General features: G+C 51.5%; 3 protein-coding genes and 1 pseudogene across 7 annotated transcripts; 2 read left to right on the forward strand and 2 right to left on the reverse strand.

Annotated features, from left to right (window-relative positions):
• The first annotated feature begins 101 nt into the window (after positions 1-101).
• On the forward strand, positions 102-2,078 carry LOC101574265 (annotated as a pseudogene).
• Positions 2,079-2,468: 390 nt separating this feature from the next.
• Gadd45gip1 (GADD45G interacting protein 1) lies at positions 2,469-5,346 on the forward strand. The gene is made up of 2 exons (XM_004635546.2): positions 2,469-2,843; positions 4,674-5,346. The coding sequence occupies exons 1-2, from the start codon at positions 2,494-2,496 to the stop codon at positions 4,990-4,992; spliced, it is 669 nt and encodes a 222-aa protein (XP_004635603.1). The 5' UTR covers positions 2,469-2,493; the 3' UTR covers positions 4,993-5,346.
• A 102-nt stretch (positions 5,347-5,448) lies between these two features.
• On the reverse strand, positions 5,449-11,412 carry Rad23a (RAD23 homolog A, nucleotide excision repair protein). Of its 5 annotated transcripts, none has more exons than XM_004635548.2 (9): positions 11,233-11,412; positions 9,659-9,820; positions 9,335-9,519; positions 9,143-9,198; positions 8,885-9,012; positions 8,623-8,701; positions 8,395-8,525; positions 6,225-6,389; positions 5,449-6,122 (listed from the first exon to the last, which is right to left on the reverse strand). In XM_004635548.2, the coding sequence occupies exons 1-9, from the start codon at positions 11,302-11,304 to the stop codon at positions 6,009-6,011; spliced, it is 1,092 nt and encodes a 363-aa protein (XP_004635605.1). In that variant the 5' UTR covers positions 11,305-11,412; the 3' UTR covers positions 5,449-6,008. The 5 variants fall into 5 exon arrangements, with proteins under 5 accessions (XP_004635605.1, XP_023575911.1, XP_004635604.1 ...); XM_023720143.1 differs by having other exon boundaries at positions 5,449-6,137; XM_004635547.2 differs by having other exon boundaries at positions 8,395-8,528.
• Positions 11,413-13,273: 1,861 nt separating this feature from the next.
• Calr (calreticulin) lies at positions 13,274-17,608 on the reverse strand. Its single transcript, XM_004635550.2, has 9 exons — positions 17,434-17,608; positions 17,017-17,118; positions 16,636-16,839; positions 16,016-16,110; positions 15,714-15,923; positions 15,513-15,626; positions 15,239-15,382; positions 14,080-14,172; positions 13,274-13,996 (listed from the first exon to the last, which is right to left on the reverse strand). Exons 1-9 carry the CDS (start codon positions 17,522-17,524, stop codon positions 13,796-13,798), a joined length of 1,254 nt encoding a protein of 417 aa, XP_004635607.1. The 5' UTR covers positions 17,525-17,608; the 3' UTR covers positions 13,274-13,795.
• Positions 17,609-20,550: the final 2,942 nt, after the last annotated feature.

Genomic DNA, 20,550 nt, shown 5'->3' on the forward strand with positions numbered 1-20,550 from the left:
CTGGCAAGCACAAGGCCCTGAGTTCAATCCCTGGTTCCAGAAAAAAAAAGAATAATAATTGTTAAAAATTTAACCCTTCTAAATCTAAATTGTAGGCATGTCTAGGAACTTTGCGCTGCGGGTGGCGTAAAAATTTGAGACTGCACAGGCCCACGCCAGACGTGTCATCAGGCAAAAGCATCCGCCTAGGAGATGGCTCTGAGTAAGTCAATGCATGCAAGAAATAGATACAAGGACAAACCTCCTGACTTTGCGTATTTGGCATCCAAATATCCAGACTTTAAGCAACATGTTCAAATAAATCTGAATGGAAGAGTGAGTCTCAATTTTAAAGACCCTGAAGCAGTCAGAGCTTTGACTTGTACTCTCTTAAGGGAAGACTTTGGACTTTCTATTGATATTCCATTGGAGAGACTAATTCCCACAGTTCCTTTGAGACTCAACTATATCCATTGGGTAGAAGATCTCATTGGTCACCAGGATGCTGACAAAACTCCACTTCAAAGAGGAATTGATATAGGTACTGGGGCATCTTGCATCTATCCCTTACTTGGAGCAACCTTAAATGGCTGGTATTTTCTTGCAACAGAAGTGGATGATATGTGTTTCAACTATGCTAAGAAAAATGTGGAACAAAATAACTTATCTGATCTCATAAAAGTGGTAAAAGTACCACAGAAGACACTCCTAATGGATGCTCTTAAAGAAGAATCTGAAATAATCTATGACTTTTGCATGTGCAACCCTCCTTTTTTTGCCAACCAATTGGAAGCAAAGGGAGTAAACTCTAGAAATTCTCGAAGACCTCCACCTAGTTCTGTAAATACAGGAGGTATCACAGAAATCATGGCAGAAGGTGGTGAATTAGAGTTTGTTAAAAGGATCATCCACGACAGTTTACAACTTAAAAAAAGATTAAGGTGGTACAGCTGCATGCTAGGAAAGAAGTGCAGCCTGGCTCCTCTGAAGGAAGAGCTTCGCATCCAAGGGGTTCCTAAAGTCACCTTTACCGAGTTCTGTCAAGGTCGGACCATGAGATGGGCCTTAGCTTGGAGTTTTTATGATAATGTCACAGTACCATCACCACCAAGTAAACGAAGAAAATTAGAGAAGCCAAGGAAGCCCATTACGTTTGTAGTGCTGGAGTCTGTGATGAAAGAGTTATCTCTCAAAGCATCATTTTTGGGCTCTGAGACAGCGGAAGGCATTGTGGGCGTGACAACATGGATAGAAAAAATTCTCACGGATCTGAAGGTCCAGCATAAACGAGTTCCCTGTGGAAAAGAGGAAGTTAGCCTTTTCCTGACAGCCATAGAAAACTTCTGGATTCACTTAAGGAGGAAGAAAAGAGAATGAGTGAGACAGCTGAGAGAGGTGCCTCGAGCTCCTGAGGATGTCATCCAGGCCTTGGAGGAGAAGAAGGCCACCCCCAAAGAGTCGGGCAGTAGCCAAGATGTGGCCCTGGCCCCCCAGGAGAGTACCCTGTGTGGCCCTGCTCCACAGGAAGACGAGTCTGCCACTGTTGGGGGCCACTGCCCAAGCCAGGAGTCATTGTCCCAGGAGGAAGCCCCAGAACCCCTGGAGGATGAAATGAGTGAGGGAAAGGGAGGGACAGAGGTTATAGAAAGTTGTAAGGGCTCTAGCAATGGCGCCCAGGACCGAGAGGCATCTGAGCAGTTCAGCAGCCCCGAGGCTGACAAGGGGAAGCATCTCCAAGGAGGAGGTGCACAGTACCTATTTAAGTGTTTGATAAATGTCAAGAAGGAAGTGGATGATGCCTTAGTTGAAATGCATTGGGTTGAGGGTCAGAACAGGGATTTGATGAACCAGCTTTGTACCTATATACGTAACCAAATTTTCAGACTTGTTGCTAGTTAACTCCAAACTTCTTGTACAGTTCAGTGTCTGTATGGGGCTGAGGGTGGCTCAGTGCTAATGTATGTGCTTAGTATGCAGGAAGCCCTGAGTTCAATCCCCAGCATCCCAAAAAAACACAACAGCTTGCTTTGGAATAGCCTGTGGGTGGCAAGTATAATTTCATCACTGGCCCAGAAGTGACATTGTGTGAAATTATCTTAAAAAATAGAAACTGATTAATCCACTTAAAAAAAAATAAATTAAATAAATAAATAAATCTAAATTGTAAATATTTAAATATAAAGCAATATGTAGGAAGTCCCCTTAAGATTAATGACAAAGTTCAGGGCTGGGACTAGCTCAGTGGTAGAGCGCTTGCAAAACTTGTGTAAAACTCTTGGTTTCTAACTCAGTATGGCAAAAAAATAATTAAGATTCGGTATGTTTAAAACACTAAATGCTACACTATTTTAATAAACAACTACTTGAGCAGAACGCGCTGCTGTAATCGAGGTAACACACACACCGCTCCCCACCCCCATTAAATCACGCGCAGGATGCCCTGACCCTGCCTCGCATTTGTGCTCAGGCAGCGCCGCAGACAACTCAGCCGCCAGCGAGGACCCCGAAGCCAAGATGGCGGCGTCCGTGCAGCGGGCTCGCGGCTTGCTGGGGCTGTCTGCGGCTCTGAGCCCATGCTCGCGCGGTTACCGAGCGCCGCCACCTCCACGCCGATCACCGGGCCCCTGGTGGCCGGACTCCAAGGACCCACTGACCCCACGCTGGCAGCTAGGTCCGCGCTATGCCGCCAAGCAGTTCGCGCGGCACGGCACTGCCTCCAAGGTAGCCCCCAGCTTGTTGTGGCCGACGACGGAGCAGCTCCGCGAACTAGAGGCAGAGGAGCGAGAATGGCACCCGAGCCTGGCGACCATGCAGGAGTCGCTGCGGGCAAAAGAGTTGGCGAAGGAGCAAAAGCATCGAGAAAGGTGTGTGTGCGGTTAAGTCTGAGGGCGGGCCTAGCACAGCTAGCTCAGCCACCTGCGCACCCCCGGGGAACTCGCCATCCCGGGAAACCCGCGGTAGTGCATCTCACACCGGCGCGATGTCTACAGTTGGAAAGCCCTGCCACAGGTGCCCCCTGTCCCAGGCCACAAGGACACAGCAGGGAACAAAACAGGCAAGATAAGTCTCAAACGACAGGACATTAAAACCAGAAAATTGGGTAACCAGGCTTGGTGGCACAAGCCTGTCATCCCAGTACTCTCGAGTTCGAGCCTAGCCTGAGCTATATACTGAGACCTTGCCCCAAAACAAACCAACCCCTGACTGAAGAGCATACCAGAGAATGTTTTAGGGCTCCGTAAAGGGATGATACTTAACTAGATCTTTGGATAAGGTGACATCATGGAAGCTTCTCAGGGATGGGCATGCAGAGATCCTGACGTTAAACAGTGTTCAGGACCTGGCCAGGGGCTGGTGAGATGGCTCAGTGGTCTAAAGCACCTACTTAGAGCAAGCTTAGCAAAGCACAGGGACCGCGGTTCAATCCCCCAGCATCATATGCCAGCGCGCCCCGCCCCCTGGTGGGCTGAGCTGGCCACACACACAAATAAATAAATTTCTTAAAAAGCCAGAGGGGCTGGGGAGATGGCTTAGTAGAATAAGTGCAAGGGCCTGAGTTCAATCCCCAGTCCCACAAAAAAAGTAACAGCCATCAGTGTCACTGTGACTTGGATGAATGGACAGTGAGGAACGTGATTGGACCTGCAATTAGAGATCAAAACAAAAACCGAAGAAGAGTGGAGGCAGGACCAGGGACATCTTCTTAAAGGTAAAGGAGATCAAGTGTTTAACCTTGTCCCCTGGCAGCCTTGAGAACAGCAGGGATCACCTTTTAGCCTAAAGATGTAACTGGCTCACACACAGTAGGCAGATGCTGCACCGACCTACATCCAGGCCAGCAGACTCAGCTTAAGGGTGGGGAGACAGGCTGTGTGGCCAGATGTCCAGAGTGACTGTGAACAGCTTTGCCCAGTGACCCTTGAATGGTGCCTTAATCATGTTTCCTTTTTTTTTTTTTTGCAGAACCGGGGATTGAACTCAGATCCTTGCGCTTGCCAGGGAAGTGCTTATTTGACTGAGCCATCTCCCTGGCCTCTCCCTTTCTAATTCTTAAAATGTAACTGTTGGGGCCAGGGAGATAGCTCAGTGGAATAAGTGCTTCCCTGGCAAGTACAAAGGCCTGAGTTCAATCCCCGGTTCAGCAAAAAAAAAAAAAAAATTTGGCTGTGATTGGTACTACAAACTAAAGGCTTTGGGGAAGTGGCCAACCTGGCTTATTTTTGTTTTAGAGATAAGGTCCAGCTATGTATCCCAGACTGGCCTCAATCTTGCAGTGATCCTCCTGCCTCTGTCTCAGCCTAAGTGCTGGGTCATAGGTGTGTGCCACTATGTCTGACTTCCAGTCTTGTTCCGTGCCTTCATTTCTGTGCCTAGATGTGGGCCAGAACTACAATGTCCTTTGTTGTCTGTAGAATGTACAGTAGCTGATCTGTGAAGCCTGGCTCGAGGAATGAGTTATTCCAGAATAGTAGCTCTGGTTGGCTCAGGGAACAGCTCAGTTACTTATCAGGCTGACCTCGTCCTGCACTGGGATTACAGCAGAGCATTTTTTTTTTTTTTTTTTTTGCCTTGGTCAAATACTTTTCCTGCTAGTCAGTGGCAATGGGTCTTCGGTCACGGGGCCTGGGGCAGGTTTTAGGTGGATGGGTGGCATTCCAGGGCATCCCAGGTCTGTCTACCATCCCTCCTCACAGGGAGCAGCTCATTGCTGAGCGCATGGCCAAGATGCCGCAGATGATTGAGAACTGGCGGCAGCAGCAGCGAGAGCGCTGGGAGAAGGTACAGGCAGACAAGGAACGCAGGGCTCGCCTACAGGCAGAGGCCCAGGAACGCCTGGGCTACCACGTGGACCCGCGGAGCACACGCTTCCAGGAGCTGCTGCAGGACCTGGAGAAGCAGCAGCGCAAGCGCCTCAAGGAGGAAAAACAGAGGCAGAAGAAAGAGGCCCGGGCTGCTGCCATGGCCACCAGCGCAGCCCAGAACGCAGCAGCCTCTGAGGCAGCCAGCTCCTGAGCTTTGTCCTTTCCCAATAAAACCAGCTGCCCAGCAGCCCCCTCCCCACAGGACTCTTCATCCTTTCTCCAGGTGCCTCCCCAGGTCCCCTGGCTCCTTCCCCAACACCTGGGGCTGGAGGGGCTTCCCAGCCAGCGGCTGTGTTTGAACAGGGACCCTGGGCCATACCATGCCGACTAACTGGGGCTTCAGGGGAGGAAGGGATGTGCTGGGCAGATAATAGAGGAGCAGATGGCAGCAGAGAAGAAGGCTTCTGTTTACCAACATTAATCTCCAGTAATTAGCCAATTACCAGGGGGAGGCGCAGCCAGGCAGACTATGGTGATGGTGATGGGGGGCTGGGAGAAGTGCTCCGTCCCATGCTGACTAGGGCAGGAACCCCTACCCCATTCCTCCACCTCCAGAGCCCTACTTCCCCAGGCCCAGGCAAGCCGGCATGGCACGAACCATTAGGGCTCATTTTTAAAACTTTATTCACTTTAAAACCTTTATCAGAGACACGGTTCTGTTCTGAGACAGGGACAGCTATGGCCTCTAGAGCTGATGTCACACTTGGCCCGCTGGAGGCCAAGAAAGGCCGTATTAGGGAGGGGGCCTTGCAAGTTGCCCCAGATGGAAAGAATCTGGCCACTCTGATGGAGGATCAAAGTTTGGGGCTCCAGCTTCCCCTCATCTTGGAGGACAGTGGGGTGGGGAATGAACAGCCGCCTCTCCATCTGGTTAAGGGAGCTGGGACAGAGGCCAAGAGGAGCCCATCTGTCGCCTCTTGGCCCTGCCAGCGACTCTGAGCAGGCTGGGCAGGGAGGATGGGGACAGCTGTCTGGTCTGGGTCCTCTGGACCAGGAAGGAATGGGGGCTACTTGAAGAAGGTGGGGAGCTGGGTTATTATTTTTTTTTAAAAGGTTTTTGACTTTTTTCACTTCTTAAATAAAGATGAATATATATATTTTTTTCTTTTATAAAACTTTTGTGGAATAGGGCAAGGTGGGGGCAGTGGGCGGCCTGGCTTCCCAGTGTCACTCGTCATCAAAGTTCTGACTCAGGAGGAAGTTGGCAGCCAGGTTCTCGTTCTTTTCACATGCGAAGTAGGCCTGGATCACCAGGCTCTCGGGGAAGCCCAAGGCCTTCAACTGCAGGGAGATGCACTGTGAGCATGAGGAACTGGGTGAGGGCCTCCAGGCAGGGTAGCCCCGGCCCCGGCCCCAGCCCCAGCCAGACCCTTGGCTGCTTACCCTCTCGATAGCCTCCTTCTCCTGCGGTGTCACCTGGATGTAGTTCATCTGTGGGGCGTCCTCACCTATGGCGCCCACCTCCCCCTCCGCATCGGAGATGTCCGCCAGCTCCCCAGGGGGTTCATTCAACATCTGGATAAACTGCTCCTGGTGCCGGCTAATTTGCTGTAGGAGAGGAGGGTTGCGGAGGCCTGGCCTCGGTCCCCCTCCCTAGACTCCAACACACCTTGCTTTTTCAGTCAGTGGACACTGAAAGCAACAAAGGGTGGGGAACCAGCCCTGTCCTGGTGAGGCTGATGCTCCAGGGATGCTAGTAGACAAATACAGGGAGCAGACAACAGCACAGCTGCAGCTAGAAAAATCACTGCATCCAATGTGGCTGGGGCCTGTGGTCTATAGAATGCACGCAGCATAAGCAGGAGGTACAAAGGCTCGAGGGTGGGTCACACAGCAAGTCTCAGCCTCAGATGGGCAGGGCGGCGGGAGGTGAATGAGAGGAAAACTGGGGGCCAGCAGTTTCTTCCAATGTAATAAGAAGCCATAGCAGTGACAGTTCAACAGGGATGATGAGATCTGAGAATTTGTGAATTATTTTTTTAGCACCGGCAAAGTTTATTTGAAAAAATAAAAGTAGAGGGAGAAAAACTGACTCTGCAGAGCAAACTTGGGCTAAAGAGAAAAAAGCAAGATGAAAGTATACCCTGGAAAGCAGGGCAGGCTATCATGAGGAAAGGAAGCTATAATAGCCAAGATCTGGGAAGTCCTGTTTTTGAGGCAGGGTCTCACTGTGTAGTTCGAAGGCAGCTTAAACTACATTGCTCCGGCTGGCCTCAAGCATGTGGAAATTACTCAGCCTCCTCAGTGCTACGTTTGTGGGCCTGCACCATGGAGCCCATCCTGGGAATGTTCTGGTGCTGGGGGTGGAAGCCAGGGCCTTGGCAAGCTGGGCAAGTGCTCACCACTGAGCTGCACCTGTGTGTCCCTTCCAAAGTCACTCATCTGAGTACAGGGAGTCTGGAGATGCTGGAGCAACTGTACTCTTTACACATCTGCCAATTTCCACATTAAAAAAAGAAGTGCTATATTAATAGTGTTTAGACAAGATATATCTGCATCTTATACTATGAATAACTACTATGAAGACAATAGGCAATGTATTATTTTAACTGTCCTACTAATGTGTTTTGGAAACTATCTCATTGCTATTTGTTTCTCAATACAATAAAGTGGTCCCTCTGAATCTGATGTCTAGTGGACAAAGGACCAGGTGGCAGTGGAATTAAAGGCCTTCAAGGGGCAATAAGGGTGCCAGTGGGAATTAGAAGTGGCAGCCATGAGGGCAGGGCTGGGCCACGTGGAAGACAGAGAGGGCCCTAGCAGAAGTGAGCATGGAGAGGGTCTGTCCTGTCTCAGAAGTCTAGAAACTGTCACTTGTAGATGTTAAGTCAGCCATGGGAGAGCAGCATGCAGAAGTCTGGGCTGGCTACCAGGCTTCAGGTCACCACAGACTGAAGGCCCCAGGAGGACTGAGTCCAGATGAAAAACAGCTGTGACCTGGTCCTAATGGCGCAAGTCTCTAAGTCCAGTATTCAGTAAGCTGAGGCAGGAAGATCTTAAGTTTAATGCCCAGCCTGGGTTAAGAAGGGAGTTCAGGGCCAGCCTGGACTATCCAAGGAGACCTTATCTCAGAAATACCTGAAAAAGGGCTGGTGAGATAACTCAGTGGACTAAGCACCTGTTTAGGCAAGTGCAAGGACTGTGGTTTGATCCCCAGCACCTCATGCGGTGCCAGCCCTGCCCCCTGGGCATGCTGAGCTGGCCACCCAAGACCAAGCATGGTGGCACATGTAACCCCAGCACTGGGGAGGCTGAAAACAGGACTGTTTGCAGCGTAGCAAAACCCTGTACCAAATATATTAAAAAACCAAACAAAAAAACCCTCTGAAAAACAAGAGAGGAGGCTGCAGAAGGGATTAAGAAGGGAGAGCAGAAGCTGGCAGGTCCTGAGGCAGCTTAGAGGACCCAGAGGGACCTGCTATGCTGCTTGGCCCATATGCTCATTCCACCAGCAAAGAGCCCAGAAGACTATTTCCCTTTCACCCTGCCATCCACATTTACAGTAGCCCCTTAACCACAGGCACCTGCCCCACTCCCCCTGCCTGGGCCGCACCTGCAACAGCTGAGGATTCTCCTGGCCCAGCTGCTGGAGCAGCGCGGGCAGCAGGGCTGGGTTCTGCTGGATCACCTGCCTCATGTTCTGGAACTGGGGCTGGTCCCGAAGGAACTCCAGGGGGTTTTCTCCTGCTGGCAGCAGGAAGGGGTGCAATCAGAAACCACATAGGGACCCAGGGCCTGGCCCCAGGAGATGCCCTGTGGGCACGATACCTTGCCCACCCACCTGCTTCTGTGGCTGGTTGCTCAGTCGTGGGGCTCTCCTGGACGGAACTGTGTTCAGGCTCAGGGCTTCCCGGAATTCCCTGTCAGAAATCCTCTTTAGTTCTCCCATACAGACCTCCCTCCAGCTGCCTTGCCAACCAGGGGCCACCCACCACTCTTGCCCGCTTCCCAAGGGAAGCCTTGAGTGACAGCAGCCCCCTCCCAGGGCCCTTGGCAGCTGCCTCCATGATGCACCGCTCTGAGAGATAGTAGCCCCACCTCACCGTGAGCAGATACTCCACAGCCCGGTGTGGGTTGTTGTAGCTGGCTCTCAAGGCAGCCACGACACGCTCCCGATCATAGCCCATGGACATGATCTCTGTCAGCATTGTCTCATACTCAGAGCCAGTCACTATGAAGGGAGCACCAGAATCTGCGTCACCAAAAACAGGGCAGGCAGCACCCATACCCTCCCATGCCCAGATAAGGCCCAGATGATGCCAGGTGCCCAGTCACCTCTACCGCAGAGAACACCCACCCACCTAGTGTGGAGGCTGCATCCTCCTCTCGCCCACTGCTACCTGAAGAGGGAACAGAGCTGCAAATTCAAGAGAGAGAAATTGGACCGTGGCTTCTGGTGGCCTACCCTCCCCCCAAGTATGAGGGACTACATAGGTAGGCACGTAAGGTACAGGGAAGACAGGGCCCCAGGAGAACTGCTGCTCCTGCCTTACCCTGACACAGATTCTGGTGATGTTGTAGGTGCTGACTCTTCCGATGGACTCTTTTCTTCTCTGGTGGCAGGTGATGGATGGGACATGCTTGAGGCAGGGGTCAGCTGGAAGGGTGTGGAGGGCTCTGGGACAGCAGCAGTGGGTGAGACCTCTGGAGGTGCTAGGGTACCCTGGCCAGCTTTGGCCTGTGACAGAAAGAAAAAAGGGGGCCAGCGTCAGCACTATCAAGCCCCAACATCCTGCCCTAATGTGGCCCTGCCCTGTGTTTGGCTAATCTCTCTTGGGCATGCAGGCTCTTTGCCAGCTCCCCCACTAATCACCCACCTTGGTCACCATGACAACCACGAAGTTCTTCTCATCAATACGATAGTCCCTGATGGGGACATCATCGCTCAGGATCTTGCCAGCATAGATGAGCTTCTGTCCAGCCACTGGGAAAGCATCACGGCCCTTCTCCGCTTCGATCTTCTCCTTCAATACCTTTACCTGGAGGAGCCCAGAGAGCCTCTGTGAACCCCAAGTCTCTCTTCCCTTCTGGCTTAGAGAGATTTTGTAAGCCTCTTGGAAGAGAGGCTCCTGCAACCACTGCCCAATCTATGGTATTTACCGAACACCTATTACATCCCAGGTGCTAGTTTAGGCACTAAAGCCATTTTATGCAAAATTCCCACCGTGGAACAAAAATAAGTTCCTGCTCATGTGAAGTAGCTAATTTGAAAAGAATAACAAACATGTTTCTAAATGGCATAAACTATACTGAAATAAAACAGAAAAGAAACCGAAACCAAAACCAAAAAACTGAATAAGCCAGGAATAGTGGCGCACACCTGTAATCCCAGCACTTGGGAGGCTGAGGCAGGAGGAAGACCACGCATTGAAAGCCAGCCTCGATTATATAGGGAAACCCTGTCTCAAAAAACAAGCAAAAAGATTAAAGGGGCAGATAGGAGGTCTCTCATTTATGATGCTGACCTGGGACAATAAAGAGTACTGGGTACTTAAAAAGGGTGAACAATGCATACTGTTAATGCTATTGATTATGGTATTGTGCTTTTTGAGAAACTGGGGCTTGAACTCAAGGTCATTCTACCAGAGTTACACTCCCGACTTCTTTTGAGAGATCTTATGTTATTCAGGTTGGTCTTGAACTTTTGACCCTCTTGCCTTAGCCTACCGAGTAGCTGGGCTGAAGATGTGTACCACTAACCTCAGCTGTACCACACCTTGTAAGTGTCGTAATATCAGCATTAATATAAACACTAGACTTGCTACGAGAAAACGAGACACACAGTGATTAACGTGCCGAAAGTCAAATAAACTGATCAAAAAAAGAAATGTTTCCTTTTCTACAAAAAATGGGCGCGGGCTGGAAGCGCGGTCAGCGTGCAGCGCTGGCCTGTCCTGGAGCGTGGAAGTCAGTGTCTTTTGGGACAGTGGCACAGAAAGTGCCGAACGCACAGGCAAAAATAAACGGCCGACAGACATGAGCCACCGAAACTACGATCACAGACCATTTATTATCAGAATAGTTGTCACAGTTCGGAATCCTGGGTCATCACTACCAGACTGGCAGTCGCCGGCCTCCGGGGACGCCCGCGCAGCACAGGAGGGCGCGCGGACAGCGGCGCCGCGCCCTGCGAGGCGCTGACACCCGAGCCGGCAGGCCAGGCGCCCGGGGTGGGACTCGCCCGAGGCAGTCCGCGAGCAGCGTACGAGATATCTGGAGGACCAGGCCAGGGCTCACGTGGTAGGGGTCCCGGAGCCGCGCCGGTGGGGGGAGTGGGCAGGACCCAACCGCGCCGTCCTCCGCGCCCCTCCCGTGGGATCCCGGCCTCCCCGCCCCCAACCCACCCCCGATACCCGTCGCTCCCGCCCCCGGGCTCGGGCCCGGCCCGCACCGTCTCGTCAGGCTCCATGCGGATCTTGAACGTCTGCTGCTGCAGAGTTTTGAGCGTGATGGTGACGGCCATGGCGGGGCCCGAGCAACGCGGCGGCCCCTGGATGTTCAGACAACATGCAACTCACGCCGCCGCCATCTTAGCGCCCAGCCGCGCCGCAAGCCAAGTGTTTCCGGGTCAAGTGGCGCGCGCGCGCGCCGACTGCCAGCCCACGTGACCCCCAGCCCTCGTGGGCATGCGCTCAAGGCTCCTTTGGCCAGGCATGCGCAGATTGACTTGTGTGCAGCGTTGTAGAAGCGGCCCATCTTCGGTGCGCTCTCTTCAGGTTGCTCCAGAATGACGTCATGGCCGCTAGCGGTGATGTCATATGGCTGCAAAATGGCTCTGATGTCCCCACTGTCACCCTCAAATGTTGGATGACATTGAGTGGTTTTTCATTAACTTGCAATGGATATTTGCACCTCTTGGAAAATCTTTGTTCGTGGGTTATCTTCCAAATGAGTTTTATTCTGCTTTACTATTTTAGCTTAAACCCTGAAAATTACTAAAATGCTGGGCATGGACAGGAGCTTTTTTTTTTTTTTTTTTTGTGGAACCAGGGATTGAACTCAGGCCTTTGTGCTTGCCAGGGAAGTGCTTATTCTACTGAGCCATCTCCCCAGCCCCTTTCTTTCCCCCAATAAATATTCTCCTCTTAAATTTTAAAAATGCTGGGTATGGTGGTATACATTTGTAATCACAGCACTCAGGTAGCTGAGGCAGATCAGAGTTTAAAGGTCACCCTGAGCTGCATTATGGAGTCCCAACAGAAAAACTAAACATTTGGAATGTGGAAGGAGACAGGGAGTTTGCAAGCCAAACCACAGGCTATTTAATAGTTTGGTTCACACATGTAGATGGGGATCTGGATTTTTGGTATGACTCTTCAGTTTCTGTTCTTGACTTCCCACTTCTGCTGCTCCCGCCAGTTTATTCCACTGCCTAATGAAGTACGGAATTTAAGGAAAATGTGGCTTAAGCCCAACCTATATTGACTTTTTTTACACTAGTAATTGAATGCAGTACTTTGCTCTTGCCAGGCAGATGCTGTGCCGAGCTACATCCCCAGCCCAGTCCAACCTATAGAGTACAGAATTCTCTCCACGAACCTTCCCTGAATCCACCAAACCAGGCTTGAGGGACTAGGGTAGGAAGAGGACCCCAGGGAGCAGGCATCAAGAGTAGACTGAGTAGGGACCAGGGAAATGGCTCAGTGGAATAAATGCTTCCCTGGCAAGCACAAGGGCCTGAGTTCAATCCCTGGTTGGGGGGGGGGGGGAGTAGACTGAGTGGGCAGTTGCAGAGTGCTTCAGGCACCTGGATAGAGGTGAGAGGTTGGTCCCCCACTTAGTACACAAACTACTGGAAGTAGGATGACTAGGGACTAAGGACATCCCCAAGTCCTGAACAAACCACTAGAGGCCTCCAGCCCCTCCCAGGCACTGACCAAGACGGACTCCTCACCCCTTGCCCCCTCTAGTGCCTGCTTTTTTGCACATTTGATCAGGTTCCTTCTTACACCAGAGGCCACCGTACCTGTTGGTTCACCCACCTCCCTTACCACAACCTTTCTCTTGCAGAACTAGGGATGAAACCAGGGACTCAACACCCCAGCCCTTGCCTCCCAAATTCCAATTTTGCCTAAAGACCATGGGTCCAGGGTCAGGGTACACATCATGCTGAGCTCAGCCCCTTGTAAAAGAAACAGCCACTGCTGGTATGTTAATGTCACAATTACCCTATAGACTTGCTCCTTAGTAGATCAGGACTGCTGGCTGTGGAGTACATGCAGTGTAAAATAACAAGGGATCAGCAGACTCATGCCTAGATGGTGGGTAGGAATCACAAGTCATTCTACTAGTTTGGGGGCCATAGTACCACTGCTCTCTTAAGGAGTACCAGGTCCTCCTTTCTGCAGCCAGGAAGAGGGACTTCCTGCAGATCTGCCCCCTGGCCACCTTTGGCTCTGTGACGTCTACCCCTCACAGGACGACAAAGCGGGGAGACACAAAACTTAATTTAATAGAAATTTTGTTTGTAGTTCTTACATTCTCACTGTGAGCCAAACTGGAATCCGCTGCCCCACCCAGAAATGGCCCAGTCAAGAGGCAGGGGAGAAAAAGGGATGGGGAGTGCCCCATTTTTCCTCAGTGCTGGGGGGCTGAAGAAGCCACCCCTTTCTGCTGCCCCTCTCTGGGCTCCAGGAAGGAGAGCAGATGGAATCTCAAGCCTAGGGCTTCTCCTCCACACCCTTGCCCTCAGGGTAACTAAGGGATTCTGGAAAGGAGAAAGAGGTTGGTTAAAAGAGAAAAGGCAAGAGGAGACTGAGGGCTGAAGGAGATTCAGAGACAGAACTGTTTAAAAAAAAAAAAAAAAAAGGCGGGGGACACAAATCAAAATCCACCCCAAATCTGAACCCGCCTGGAAAAAAAAGTTCGAGTCTCATAGAGACATTATTTGGCGCAGCCAGCTCTGCAGCAGGGCGCACAGGCCTCAGTCCAGCCCTGGAGGGGTGTCGTGGCCTCTACAGCTCATCCTTGGCCTGGCCAGTGGCATCTTCCTCCTCCTCTTCTTCCTTGTCCTCCTCGTCCTCTTCATCCTCATCTTTGTCCTCCTCATCATCCTTGTCTTCCGATTCCTCCTCTTCCTTGCGCTTCTTGTCTTCTTCCTCTTCCTTAAGTCTCTGCTCCTCATCCTGTTTGTCCTTCATCTTCTTCTCTGCAGCCTGCAAGCAGAGCTACCCAGATCAGAACCCGACTCTTGACTGCAGCCCTGCCACCCCACCCCCTGCTATGGACCCCACCTCACCTTTGTGACACCCCATGTCTCGTTCCCAAACTCTTCTGCATATGCCTCATCATTGGTGATGAGAAAGTTGTCAAAGATGGTACCAGATTTGACCTGGGGGTGATTGGAGAGGAGGGGTAGTCAGAGGCCATAACCCATAGTGCTAGCTTTGGACAAGGCACCGCCTGTGTTCTTGTGACCACCACATACTGCTCACTGCTGGTCTCTGGGGGCAGTGGAGATATGCTGTTACAGCTCAAGACACGCCTTGGCTCCAGCCACCTCCTGTCTTTCATGCTTTAGACAACTACTCTTTACTTCAGCGTCCTCACCTGTAAAATGGGGACTTGCTCCCTTATTCAGGTATTTTCCAGACACTGAGGTGTGTGCCAGAAACCTTGGCTAAAAAAGTACTTCCTTCGCAGAAGTTCAGTCCAGTGCAATTTATTTTGCTATCCTGAGTATCCCAGGATCGCCAAGGGAACAAACATCCACCACTGAGCTACACCCCAGCTCCCACCAGGTTCCTGTTGAAGCCAACTGTAGTCAAATGAGCTGACTTGCATAAGCACTTCAAGAACCACATATGGCAGGGGCATGATGACACAGGCCTGTCAGTATAAGGGAGGCTGAGGCAAAATGATCTTGTTGAGCTCAAGGCTATCCTGGACAACATGGTGAGAACTTCTCAAAAAACAAAAAAGGGGGGCTGGGGAGATGGCTCAGTGGAATAAGTGCTTCCCTGTCAAGCACAAGAGCCTGAGTTCAATCCCCGGTTCCACCAAAAAAAAAAAAAAGATAAAGAACCCAACACTTAATAAGGAGACCCTTGAAGAGAATGTGCTCTGAGGCACCTTATGACAGACAAGACTGCCTCAGGAAATGTAATCAGGGCTGGCGAGATAGCTCAGTGGTCTAAAGGCCTGCTTAGGCAAGCTTAGGCAAGTATGCAGGGACCTCGGTTCCATCCCCAGCACCACATGCCATGCCAGCCCCGCCCCTGGGGTGGGCTGAGCTGACCATAAAAAAAAAAAAAAAAAAAAGGAAAAATTAAAAAAAAAAAAAAGAAAATGTACCAAGGCGGGGTCAGACCTGCCTGGGGTAAGCCCTACGCCTGTCTCCTACCTTGGGTGGTCAGACCACCTGATGACTCCCCTCCAGATCCTTCCCCACATCTCACCTGCCAGAGATCTAGGCCCAGCACGGCAAAGTTATCGTAAGCATAAATGTTTGCATCCGGGGAGTATTCGGGGTTGTCGATTTCTGGGTGGATCCAGGTGCCCTTGTAATCTGGGTTATCGATCTGCCTTGGCTTCCACTCACCCTGCCAAGGAGTCAAAGAATGAAGTAAAGGTGGTGCATTTCCCACTGTGAGACCCAGCCCCTGCTCAGACCCCAAGCTCATATAGTTTCTGTTTTGGGGTGCTGGGGATCAATCCAGTCCCCAGACTCACCTTGTACTCAGGGTTCTGAATCACTGGTGGTTCCCATTCTCCATCCATCTCTTCATCCCAGTCCTCAGGTTTCTTGGCATCAGGATCTGGGATGTGTTCAGGTTTATCCCAGTCCTAGGGTGCAAAGAGGATGAGAGGGGCCTGGCAGTGCTCCATACTCTCCCCCAAGGTGGCAGAGAGAGCCCCTGCCCAAGCACCAACCTCAGGCTTGGAGTCTGTGGGGTCGTCAATCTTAGCACGTTCATCCCAGTCATCTGGCTTGGCAGCATCAGGATCCTTTATCTTCTTTGGTGGCAGGAAGTCCCAATCATCCTCCAAGGAGCCTGACTCCACTTGACTGTTGTCAATCTTCACTTCATAGGTGTTATCAGGCCGCACAATCAGCGTGTACAGGTGTGTGAATTCATCATCCTGAACAGGGTGGCAAGTGAGTGGCCCCACCCACCAGGCTACCCTCTGGGCTACCTCTAAGAGCCACCTAAAGACGCCCTTCTCAGGCATACCTTGCACCGGATGTCTTTGTTGATCAGCACATTCTTGCCATTGTAGTTGAAGATGACATGAACCTTCTTAGTGCCAGGACCACAGATGTCTGGGCCTGGGTGGAAAGCAGATTCCATGAAGAGTCAAGACTGCCCAACTGCTGAGAGACCTTACCTGCCTAAGAACCTAAAACTTTTAAACTCCAATCTGTAAGGTTAAAGATGAGCCTCAGATTCTGATTCTGTCTTTACAGGTAGTCTCAATTTGAAGAAAAACAAAACAAAAAAACCTGCCTACTAGAATTCACTATTCACCTGCGTAAAATCAGCAAACATCTAGGTCCATTGATACAGTTTACATCTTCACCATAATGCCAGCAATTTCTATTACACGTTCTCAACAGGAACTATGACTTTAGAGCGTTCTATGGTCTCAAGACCTTCCCAGGTTATGAAGATATTTAGGACCAAGCATGATAGTAGACCTGTAATCCCAGCACTTGGAAGGCTGAGGCAGAGGGATCTCTAGGAGTTCAATGCCAGCATGAACTACAAAGTGAAACCACATCTCAAAAAAAAGTATAGGAGAGCCGCATCCTGCAACTACTGGGAGGGTTAGGATAACTGCACACCCCCCTCACCGAACATGATGTTGTATTCCGAGTCTCCGTGCATGTCCTTCTGGTCCAGGTTATCCGGAAACAGCTTCACATAGCCACCCCCACAGTCGATGTTCTGTTCATGCTTCACTGTGAACTGCACCACCAGCGTCTGGCCCTTGTTGCTGAAAGGTTCGAATCTGGCCGACAGGGCGTAAAAGCGGGCATCCTGACTTGTCTGCAAGCCTGAGATGGGACGGGAGTGTGGTCAGCACTGGGCTCTGACCCCTAGGGACAGTAGGCCTCCGGGAACACTAACGACTCCCCACTTCCTTCCTCCACCTCTCCTGCTCTTGAGGAACGAGTACCCCACCCACCCTCTGCCAGGAAGGCCTTCAGGATCGGGACACCCCTGAGTCTTACCTTTATCCTTCTCCTGATCCCCGTAGAACTTGCCGGAACTCAGAACGAATTTGCCGAAATCGGATTTGTGTTTGGATTCGATCCAGCGGTTGGTCCAGGCGTCTAGGATGAGGAGCAGGTGAGCCAGGAGCCCCGAGAAGCCGCGGGAGCACCACCAGATCTCCGACCCTCACCCCACCTGCGCTGACACCCGGGGGATTTGAAACCCTCAGGCAAACGCCAACTCCCAGGCGGGAGGCCGCTGCGCTTCCGCGGTCCCCAGGGACACCGAAGAGTAGTCGCCCGCGGCTCCCCGTCCCCAGAGCCCGGGGTGTTGGCCCTCAGAGCGCTAATTACAGAGGACAGGGCATATCTGGACGGGGGCGTGGGGGGGTGCCTGTATCGCCGAGGCAGCTTCCAGGCGGGGCCAGACGTTACCTCCGTCCAAAAACTGCTCTTTGAAGTAGACGGCAGGCTCGGCGGCGGCCAGGCCAAGAAGGCCGAGCAGCAGCGGCACGGGTAGCAGCATGGCGGGCCGAGGGGGCGGCGGCGCGCGGGCCCTTTAAAACGATCCTCTGGCAGCGGTTCTGCAGCACCGACGGGCGCCGCCGCGGGCTGCGCAATTTTATATCAGCCCGCTTCTCAACCGAACACCATTGGGCCCTTTAACCCGCCTCTCGAGCCTTCTCATTGGTCTTTCACCGCCAACGTCCTATTCCACTGGAGTCCACTTGGTTCAGCATGTTAGGCTGTGGCTCAGAACGCTGAGATCCCAGATGGCCGATTTCTATTGGCCGTACCTCCAGCCAATGAAAGTCGACCACGCGTTGTGTGGGACGCCCACTGGTGGGGTGGGGGGCCCTGAGCTCTCAGGCCAGATCATGTGACCAGAATTGAGCCCTGCCCCGCCCTCGTCGACTGTAGGGTAGCTCCTTCTGGGTGTTTAAAGAAGCCGCGCGGGTGCCGGTGTTGCCGCTCTGTATCAGGACCTAGTTCCCACTTGGTCTTCTTACGTGCGCTCTACGCGGAGGGGTGAGCAGGACCTTCCTAGCCACTGGCTACTCTGCATTTGGGGACGTGTTCTGTCTCCATCCAGGGGGCCCTACGCGTTGGGCTAGAACCCTGCAAGCCAAAGGGAAGAACGCCAGCGTCCTCCTCCTGCCCGCTGGAGCCCGAGAAGCCTGCCCGGCTGCTGCTGTTCCACCTAGGACGAGTCACTTAGTTTCTCTGAAATCCACAGTACTCCCGGGAGAACGGGAGGGCCGAATCTGACCCAGCACTACCAAGAGGAAAGCCATTTGGTTTGGCTGGGTCGTGTCTGGTTTGGTTTGTGACAGGGTGTCGCTGTGTAGTTCAGGTTGACCTAGAACCACTAGGTAGTGTCCTCGAACTCGGGGCAGCCCTCCTGCCTCGGGCTCCCAAGGGCCGGATGGCAGGCGTGCACCCCCAGCTCCGCTGGCAGGGCTACCCTGGCTTAGAGAAGAGGAAGCCCAGAATAGGCTGTAGCTTCTGGGGTCATTCCCCGTGCTCGGGCTCTCCAGTGCCGGTAAATGAAAGGGGATCCCTGCCTTGTGGTCCGCCACAAACCGCCTGTCTTTTGCAATTAAACGGCTATAGGTGGTGTGTAGGGGGTCCGTTTGGAGAAAAAAGGAAAAGGCACAGATGGTTGTTGAGATAGGGCCCTAGAGAGACGAACAGGATCCCTGGATCTGCATAGTCTTCTGAAGCCAGAGCAGAGTGACAGATCTGCCCCTGGCCTGCTAGAAGAAAGACAGAGAGCAGAGGTTTTTCCAAACTTCGGAGATATATACCGGACCTGAGCAGCCTACAAAAGGAGAGAATTCAGGCCAAGGACGGGAAGGGAGCGATTCGCCCTCGGAAGGGCCAGAAACATTGCTCCTGAGGAAGCCGAGGCCCTGCTCCTCACCCCAGTGTTGAGCACCGCCCAGCCTGAGCGACCTCGAGAGGGTCCTTAGGACCGGAAGGCAGGTGGACGTTTCTGACTGACTTGTAGCCTGGTGTGGTACTGCATGCCTGTAATCCCAGCTCTCCAGAGGCTGAGACAGAAAGATTGCAAGTTCTACCTCAGGCTGGGGAATTTAGCAAATTAGTGAGATCCTGCCTCAAAAATAAAAATAACCAAGTGGTGGCACATGCCTATTAACCCAGTATTCAGGCTGAGGAAAAAGGATCTGTGGGGGCCGGGGAGATGGCTCAGTGGAATAAGTGTTTCCCTGGCAAGCACAAGGGTCTGAGTTCAATCCCGGGTTCCGGAAAAATAATAATAATAATAATAATAATAATAATAAATTTTTAAAGGGGCCAGGGAGATGGCTCAGTAGAATAAGCACTTGACTGGCAAATGCAAGGATCTGAGTTCAATCCCCAGTTCCGAAAAAAAAAAAAAAAAGAAAAAGAAAAAAGAAAGAAAAGAAAAAGGATCTGTGAAAATTTGAGGCAAGCTTGGGCTACAGTGCGTTCAAAGCCAGCCTGAACTACAAAACAAGACTGAAAATACATAAGTAATTAATAGAAAGTAAAAAAAAAAAAAAAAAAAGTGGGGAATAGCTGAGGACTGTAACTGAGGTCAATCCACAATATTACAAAATAACAATACCCAGAATATTTTTGTTTCTAACATATTTGTCACTGCTCATATCATATGTTACTATTAGTCTTTCTTTCTTTCAAGACAGGGTCTCACTATGCACTTCAGGCTGGTCTTGAACTCACTGTAGCCCAGGTTGGTCTCCAACTCACAGCGATCCTCCATCCTCAGCCTTTTGAAATGTACTTGGTCCCAAATGCATTCTGCTGTAAGTTAAAATATGTATCAGGGCCAGCCCTGGCAGTGCGCACTTGTAATCCTAGTATTCAGGAGGCTGAGGGAGGACAGTTGCTGCTAGCTCTGGGCCAGTGCGGGTCACATAATAAGTTCAAGGACAGCCTGAACTGCACAGTGAGACTCTGTCTCAAAAAATAAAATGTGTATCAGATTGATTTTGAAGATATGATAAAACAGAGGGCAAAATACTTCATTAGTAAACTACATTAAGAGTTTGGGGCTGAGGAAATAGTTCAGTGGTCTAAGTGCCTGCCTAGCAAGCCCAAGGATCCGGGTTCGATCCCTGCTACTGCATGCCGTGCCAGCCCTGGAACAAACCAGGGCACAACTGGCTGGTCCCTGAAACTGGATTTGGTGGTGCAGGCCTGCAATCCCAGCACTAGGGAGGCTGAGACAGGAGGATCATTATGAGTCCAAGCTGCATAGTGAGACCCTGTACCAAATAAATAAGTAGATTTTTTTTAAATGTATTTAATCATTAAAGGGTCTCACTACGGAGCTCAGACTTGTGGTGATCCTCCTGCTTTCAGCCTCCCCAGCACTGGGATTACATGCGTGTGCCACTAAGCCTAGACTCGGCCGGCTCAGCCCTGCCTGGGGGTGGGCTTGGTGTAGCATGTGGCATCTGGAATTGAACTGTGGTCCCTGTGCTTGCCGGAGCTTGCCTAAGCAGGTGCTTTAGTCTGCTGAGCTATCTCCCCAGCACTAGA

This window comes from Octodon degus, unplaced genomic scaffold, assembly GCF_000260255.1.
Source record: "Octodon degus isolate 3935 unplaced genomic scaffold, OctDeg1.0 scaffold00073, whole genome shotgun sequence".
In the NCBI taxonomy this organism is placed as follows: domain Eukaryota; kingdom Metazoa; phylum Chordata; class Mammalia; order Rodentia; family Octodontidae; genus Octodon; species Octodon degus.

Bases quoted from the DNA above. Each gene is read 5' to 3' on its own strand.
- Rad23a (XM_023720142.1), bottom strand. From the start codon at position 11,304: ATGGCCGTCACCATCACGCTCAAAACTCTGCAGCAGCAGACGTTCAAG. The intron at 9,821-11,232 runs GTGCGGGCCGGG...GGGCTCCTCCAG, and splicing joins GCATGGAGCCTGACGAGACG to GTAAAGGTATTGAAGGAGAA. The intron at 8,529-8,622 runs GTGGGTGGGCAA...TCCTGCTGCCAG, and splicing joins GCAACCAGCCACAGAAGCAG to CAGGAGAAAACCCCCTGGAG.
- Gadd45gip1 (XM_004635546.2), top strand. From the start codon at position 2,494: ATGGCGGCGTCCGTGCAGCGGGCTCGCGGCTTGCTGGGGCTGTCTGCG. The intron at 2,844-4,673 runs GTGTGTGTGCGG...CCCTCCTCACAG, and splicing joins GAGCAAAAGCATCGAGAAAG to GGAGCAGCTCATTGCTGAGC.
- Calr (XM_004635550.2), bottom strand. From the start codon at position 17,524: ATGCTGCTACCCGTGCCGCTGCTGCTCGGCCTTCTTGGCCTGGCCGCC. The intron at 16,840-17,016 runs GTAAGACTCAGG...GTCCCATCTCAG, and splicing joins GGATCAGGAGAAGGATAAAG to GCTTGCAGACAAGTCAGGAT. The intron at 16,111-16,635 runs GTGAGGGGGGTG...CTTTCCACCCAG, and splicing joins GGAATACAACATCATGTTCG to GCCCAGACATCTGTGGTCCT.